The following is a 7,560-nucleotide window of genomic DNA, read 5'->3' on the forward strand; positions in this document are numbered from 1 at the left end:
AGGGGATGGTAAGAAGAAAAAAATTTAAATTCTCGTCTGATCTCATTTATTTAAATAAATATAAATATAATTTTTATATAAAACTATTCACAGAAAAACAGCCGTCCCAGACCCAAACGGCCAATCTTTATGTCTTTTCTTATTTTTGTTAAGAAGTCCGTCCAGAAGGTTGTCTACAGGTTTTAGTTTGCTTTTCAGGTTATGTCTCGCCTTTCGGTTTGAAAGGCGTTTAGTTTTTTTCCTTTAAATTGCCTGTGGGCATACAGAGGAAGGCACCCTGGACCATGCTAGCCCTGTCCCATGTTACATTTTAGCAAGAGCAGGTGCCCTCTCTTGGGGTTACATAAATAACGTTTTAGTTGAACTCCCACGCCTAAAACACATTCCGAAAATATATTTATATATATCTCTTTCTATTACTGCGAATGGATGACAATTAGCCTCCGCGGCGGGGAGGGCCAGCCCGCTGCAGGGTAGCCGGCCGCCGTCCGTGGGCAGCGGTGCCAGGTAAGCGGCCGTGCCGCCACCTCGCTCCGGGCTGGGACCCGGCGGCGGGAGCAGAGCTCCGAGCCGGGCTCATAACGGGGAGATCTCTTTATCCTCGGTAGCCGATGAGGGGGATAGAGACTCTTCATCCTCCGACCGGGGGTAATGCCCCTGGCTGGTGCTGCACTTGCAGCCCCCGTGAGAGTTTCGCTGGGTGCCTTTGCCTTCTTTCTTGTGCTTCACTCTCCTGTTTTGGAACCAAATTTTCACTTGCTTCTCGGACAGGTTCAGGTACGTGGCTATCTCGATCCTCCGTAGCCGGGACAGGTACATGTTGGAGGAGAATTCCCTCTCCAGCTCCAAGAGCTGGGTGCTGGTAAAAGCAGTCCTCATCCGTTTCCCATTTTGAATTTGGCTGGATTCGGACCCTCCTGGACGGGAGAGAAATGCGAACTTCAGCGGGACAGGGAAGAGGGGGGGAGGGAGGGAAAAGGGAGAGAGAGAAGACATTCCCCAGCAGCTTTCCGACCCGGGGCAGCCGCTCTCCCTTGGGGGCATCCCTTCTCCCACTGCCCCCCTTCCCCGGCGGCCGCAGGGCTCCTACCCATGCCGAGGCAGTGAAACCTCCGGGGGTCGCTGACGCTGTAGGTGGTGGCGGCGCAGGCAGGTGGGTGATGCGCAGGGTGTCCCAGGGCGGCGGCGGGCACCGAGGCGGCGGGCGGCGGGTGCTGCGGCGGGTGGTGAGCGTGGCCGGTCCGCGAGCAGCACTGGGCCTCGCCTGCGGCGGTGGGGAACTGGCTCTTGAGCAAAGGGATGGCTCCGCCGGCGCCGCTGGCGCGGGAAGAGTGCAGGTGCGAGGTGACACAGAGCGGGCAGACGCAGAAGGCGCCGCTCTTTCGGGACGGGCAGCCCGGGCCCGACACCGACATGACGAGGGGAGAAGGCATGCTGAGAGGGATGAAGAAGTCCTGGCCGTGATGATGCTCAGGAAGGGACGGAGCCGGCCTCGAGGAGTCTTTGATGATTAAGGAGTCGACATAGAAGGAGCGTGACATTGCGGAGGGCTGCGAGGCCGGGGGCGGCTCTCCCAAAGTCGGGCTTTTCCTTCTTGGCCAAGTTGCCACTGAAGTCCTGGCGAGTCGAGAAGGTGCTTATGTTTGAGAGCTGAACAAAAGGGTCCCTGGAGAGGGCTGGTCTTAAAGTCCCCCCGCCTGGATCCCCTGCGCCGGGGTTTTATATCAACTATTTAAACACGTGATAGCTGAAAGCCTCGCAGATCTAAATCTCCCCGGCTTCTCAGGCCGGCAGGAGAGGCTGCCGGGGGGGACTTTAAGACCAGCCCACAGCGGGGTAGGGGAGGGGGGCAAAGTGTGCGTGCTTGCTCGTTGCCCGATGACTTCACTCCTTTGCCTCCGCCTCAAATAAATTATAGGAGCAGAGAAAGCGAGGAGGGGGCGGCTGCTCCGCGGCCCCGTCACACGTCTCGCTCGCAGGCATGTCCCTCTGTCAACACAGCCGGGATGCTGGGGATAAAATTAATCGGAAAGAGTTCCTACCCGGGGGTTTTCCCCGAGGAGAACGGTCCTTTCCCTCGCCGGAAGGGAAAGAGAGGTGAGAGCAGGTGATGAGCTGAAACAAGCTGTTCGACACCGCCCCCGTCACCCCCAGTAAAATAGCATCCAAACGGCCGTGGATCCCACGGGAGCCTGGGGCCAACACCTTTCCCCAGTCCTGTACTCAGGACTCCTTCAGGAGGCCCTTTCTGCATCAGAGGAGCCAGAAACACAGATGCAGTCATAGAGATAAAGTTAGGGATGGCGCGCGTTTGTGTGTCTGTGCATACATATGCATGTAGGGTGGGTTGGGTGGCTTTTTTTTTCTCCTCGCCCTTTTCACCTCGAGTGAATCTTGCCAAATTGGCAATTACTGCAACGGACAAAGCCTTCAAATATCTGGACACTCCTCAGCCAAACGGTATAAAAACGGAAAACTTTAAAGCGAACTTCCCCGCCCGCTCCAGGACAGCAGTGCGCAGCGCTAATGAAAAGCGAACATGTCAGGGAGGGATTCTTTGATCTCCACCAAGTTTGCTGAAGCAATCATTCAAAGTAAAATTGGATAAACAGCTAAATACGGTCGGTGGCTCCGAAGCATTTCAGAGTGCATTAAAAAGCCAAGGTATTCGCAGCATATTACGCGATTTTCCAATGACCTGTTTTATGGGACTTTAAGAAGAGACTTATCGTTAATAGAAGGACGATCGCGTTCTTGTTTAGCGGATGCGAAGCGGCGTTTAAAACAGACTGCGGATCCCATCCCACTTGACACGGGAAAGGGAAGTGACAATTGTGCTCTAAAGCAGAAAACACAGGCTACGCCTGATTACCAGAGGCTGAACAGAAACTCGGGAGTGCAGCAATAGCAGAAACGTGTTCAGAAGCGGTTTTCATGGGCAAGGGCCGGGCCGCGGACATCCTACCATACCTCCCGCACATCCACTCTCCCGCTGTTAAACCTAGCAAAATAAAACCGCCTTCTGGTGGAGCCGGCATTTCTCGCCCCGGGACCAGCCAGGCTCGGCGGTGCAACTCGAGCCTTGCTAAGAGAGGGGCCAGGTCTCGCCCGGCCGTGCTATCCCGTCCCCATCCCCAACCTGCCGCGGGCAGTGCCGTTGTGCAGCCCCCCCGAGCAGGGGCCGGGTCTCCCCTAGCCCTGCTCCCCTTTCCCCCCCACACCTCCCCGGGCAGGCACGATGCAACAGCGTTTTTAGGGACGCTCTGCACTCGGTGATCTGAGGATTTATGGATAGCAATTAAAGTTTTATGAATTGCAGCTGAGGCTGGTTATGTGGCTATTTGAATGTGATTAGAATTCAATTAGAAAGTGTTTACCGGCCGGTGGGGGCTCCGGAGTGTAAACAGACAGCTATTCCAGCAATGCACTAATCCCGCGTCTTGTGACAACAATTAGGGGCTCGCGGGGTTTAGGCAGGTCGGCTCCAACCTCACCTACTTTTCCCCAAACTACTGCCCAGGGCTCAGCCAAGGCCTCGCAGACTCCGGACCCTGGAGCCCCAGCGACCGCTTCCCGCGACGCCGCCGAGGCCCGGAGGTCCGCGGCCCCGGAGATAGCCGGGGGCTCTGCCTCCTGAGCTCCGGGGCGGCCGGTGAGATTCTAGTCAGGGTCACCGCGCACAAGCACGGCATTTTTTGGTCTGGCTCTTCCCGTTTAAAGCAAACTACATCTGGAGAAAATTTGAAGAAATATCTGCCTTTTATTTTAATTAAAAAAAATTTTGTTGTTGTTGTTTTCCTTTAAGAGAGGCTATTCTGGAAAATGAAAATAATAATAATAATACAACCCCAAACCTCAGTGGAAAAAGCTGTCTGCAGTGATAGAGTGGATCTGGGAAGGGGACTTTCATAAGGGAAGGAAGACAGAGCAAGAGTCGGATCAAAATTGCAATTTGTAATTGTTATAATAAACCAAATGCAGTGATAAAAGAGAGAGAGAGAGATCACTAAGAAAAACCCACCCCTGAAAGCCACAGCAAGAAAAGAAGTCATTTGAAGCAAAGACATCCCAAACCAGGCGGAATGATGCAAGGCGTGCGCCCACATCACATCGGCCTCGTTACAATTTTATTTTTCAATAATTCTGTCCGATAAAATTTCATTGTCCATTAAGTAATCCCCGAAATGAGAGCTCTTATGAGCCTATAATGAGCTCTAATTGCTACGACTGGGAGAGCCACGTGGAAGGATTTAGAAGGTATTAAGCAGTTGGGTACAGAGCACAGGCTGTTACCTAGCCATTACTTTCATAATTCAAGGAGAAAATTAGTCCTTTTAAGGGAAAATCCTTTGATTCCCTTCATTCTGCTCGGGGTGACAGAGTATAGCTTTGTCTGCCTTTAGTTCAAGACAGTGTAACAAATGAGAATGTAACGAAATTGCCCCCTTTTGAAAGTGGAGCAGTTCAAAAAGAACATCAGAGCCGCTCCCTGGTCCGCCGAGCGCAGGACTGGGTGCTGGTCCCTCTTTTCTTCCAGATGTCTCTAACACCTTTATGTAGAAGAGATTCACGGCTTAAATGACAAAAGCAGCTCTTTCCCTTCCCTCCCCCAACCCCCGCTTTTTCTCGAAGAAAAAGCCATGCCCGCCCGGAGAAAGCGCCGGCTTTCAGGCGCGCATCTCCGCGGAGTTCACGGGAGGAGCTGCCTCAGTGGAAACGCTGGAGCCCGGAGATACGTTTCGAGCAGAAGAAAACCCCCCAAAACCAAACAAAACTCCTAAATAAACAACAAAAACCAAAACGACAAACCCAAAACAACACCTGCAGAGCAGCCGTGGTCGCAAACATCACACCGGGGTGACCGGCGGTGGCGCTGGGCAGGCTGCGCCCCGGGCTGGGGCAGTTCCCGTATGGGAAAGTCCCGCTCAAAATAAAGCCGTGCGTGGGTAAGTGAAAGGCCGCGGGCTCCTGTGCTATAATCGCATTTATTCGCTACTCTAACATTGATTTCCTGTTAGTTTCCAAAGTGATCGGCAATCCTGACGCCGGCCTTTCTGAAGTGAACGTAAGCTAAAGACAGGACTTGCCCCCAGCTCCCATTAAGGAGGTCATTATAAAAGCGTGAACAAGTCTATTAATGTTTTATTGAAAGCGCATCGTTAACTTGTATCCATCCTTTTCTGAATTGGCATTGTGATATTGCTGTCTGTGGCACATCTTACCCAATATAGCCCGAGATTTCTCCATTATCTGTAACCAAGCAACACTTTCTGAATACCAAAAATTGAAAAGAACCGCTTAGTCTTCAAGAAAGTCCTCAATAATAGTGGAAAAGAACAAAGATCCAGGAGACAACAAAATGCCACAGGGGTGACTTTTCATGAGCAATTATCTCTCATTAATCAGAAGAACAGCTGCAATATTAATTTTCTCTCTTTCTTCCTCTCTTTTCACAGTCCCCAACATTTGAATAATCATAAATTTTGATTTCATGGAGCAGCAACATTGCCAGCGACTTCCAGACACAAGCTACCTAGGCAGGGCGCACGCTTTGCACATAGCTCTTATTTTAAGGCTGCCAAAGAATAAACTGAAGAAAAGAGAGGAAAAGTCTGGATTGCTTTCCCCCCTCCCTTTGCCTCGGAGCACGGATTAAACCAGCAGCCCCTTCCCTCCACCCCTGCCGCTTTCACTCATGGAAAGTAACGGGGGAAAGTACCAAGCGTCTGCGCCAGCTTCAAGCGTGGGAGTTTCTACAACCTCGCTGTCCATTTAACTTCCAAACATGAAGCCAAGCGTTGTAGATCTGTCCAAAGAGACAATCTTTGGGCGTAACACGCATTGTGAGACATCAAAAGGCCCTGGCGTTATGCGCACTGAGAAGCGTATTCAGCACGAAGGGTGCAATGCCTCTCTTTTCAGGGGCTCAGCCGCGGATTGTTTAACAAGTGACGTCGCCGCGGCAAGAAAACCGCGCTCCTCCAAAGATAAGGATGTAGCATTAAATCTCGCTTTTTTGGATTTCAAAGAATCTCATTAAGGGCGGGGGCCGGAGGCGGCAAAGCTGCGAGCGGGAACCGTGCCCCGGGGATGTGAGCACTCAGTGCCGCCTGCCCAGCTCCTCGCTGCCTGGGGGAACAGGGCAGAGTCGAGGCCGAGACCCCACCACCCCTCGAACTATGCCCATCTTCGGGCATCCGCCTTTCCCTCTTCGGGCCCGGAGGGCAGGGGAGCGAAGCGTCTCTCCGGAGACCGTCTCGCAGCCCGGCAGCGGCCAGTGGGCTCGCCCAAGGGATTGCGGGCTGACCGCGGATTGAGGAGAGCGAAAGCAGCTAGATCTCCCCCTTTTCCCGCAAATGTAGATTCCCGGTGCCCTTCCCTTCCGTGAGAGATTTCCTTTGCCTCCATCCTCGGTCATAAATTACCCCACCTAGACTTGGCACGACAACCCTCTCCCCCCTCCAGGAAATGGGCCGTTTCCGAGGGAATGAAGGGCGCCCCTGCACGCAGGAAGGACAGGCCACGGCTGCCCTTCCCGGGACTGCCGAGCTCCTCTTGCCCCAGCGCCCTCTCCCACCTCGTGAAGTGCGGGTGGTGGCGGATGGCGGGACACGGAGCTCCAGCTGGAGCGGGAGAGGCCGCCTCTCTCTAGGAAGAGACCTGCTACGTCTTTCTACCCCTTTACAGCCTTTGGAGAGATGACGCTGCTCCACGTTCTTTTCACTTTCACAAAGTTAGTCATTCACACTGATTAGCAGCAAATTTCTACATGAGTCCTTCAGGGTGACTATGATCACTTGCATTTGAAAGAGTGCTTCCAAAGAGCTCTATCAGCAGCCTTCTTCCGCTCTCTCCCTTCACAGCCCAATTCAGTGTCTTTTGCTTTCACCTGCAGGCCTACAGTGGCAACTGTCTTTCATGTAATGACCAGGCAGAAGGCTTAATTCTGTTATACATTTTATTTGGAGTGGAAACTTTAATTATTCACTTTTTGAGGTTCTTCCTAAGTCAATCAGGTCTGCTCACATATAAGCTGATGTAGGCCTTAATTCTCTCCCTCTTCAACCCTCTTAAAAAGAGTGTTAGCACTTTGATGGGTTCCCTTCAGTATCTGGAAGCAAAAACCTCTTGTCTGCGTCTCCTCACCTTTTACAACAGATCGTGTCAAGGAGACAGAGTAAGAAGATGCCCAGTGAGATTGTCATCCACAGTCTCGTCTGGTATTTCTCTGAGTCTGCCATGTTTCTAGTACTCTTCAGGTATGGGGCAGCATCAGGCCAGACACTACAGGCAGTCTGGGCCCTCGTTTCATTACTGGCCATTGTTTACAGCTCTAACAGATAAAATTGCTAGCTGTTACACACGACGTGTGAGAGAAAGCTGTGATAGTTTGTCTTTAAAGGGGGTAAAGTCAAACCCCTGCAGCAGCCTCAGTGAAGTTTTATGTTGGGAAATCGAGATGAAACCCCAAGGTCATGTGAGTAAGAACAAGGATTCAAAATGCTGCTCTGGACTCTAGAACACACCAATCATGACCTGTTTTGGTTTTACAGTGATGTA

General features: G+C 52.2%; 1 protein-coding gene across 1 annotated transcript; it reads right to left on the reverse strand.

Annotated features, from left to right (window-relative positions):
* Window positions 1-29: 29 nt before the first annotated feature.
* GSX2 (GS homeobox 2) lies at window positions 30-1,665 on the reverse strand. The gene is made up of 2 exons (XM_042053416.1): window positions 1,091-1,665; window positions 30-917 (listed from the first exon to the last, which is right to left on the reverse strand). Exons 1-2 carry the CDS (start codon window positions 1,539-1,541, stop codon window positions 577-579), a joined length of 792 nt encoding a protein of 263 aa, XP_041909350.1. The 5' UTR covers window positions 1,542-1,665; the 3' UTR covers window positions 30-576.
* Window positions 1,666-7,560: the final 5,895 nt, after the last annotated feature.

The sequence above is a fragment of the Corvus kubaryi genome, unplaced genomic scaffold (genome assembly GCF_017639235.1).
Source record: "Corvus kubaryi isolate FWS band 111438036 unplaced genomic scaffold, C.kubaryi_AGA036_p1.0 split1-131, whole genome shotgun sequence".
Classification (NCBI taxonomy): domain Eukaryota; kingdom Metazoa; phylum Chordata; class Aves; order Passeriformes; family Corvidae; genus Corvus; species Corvus kubaryi.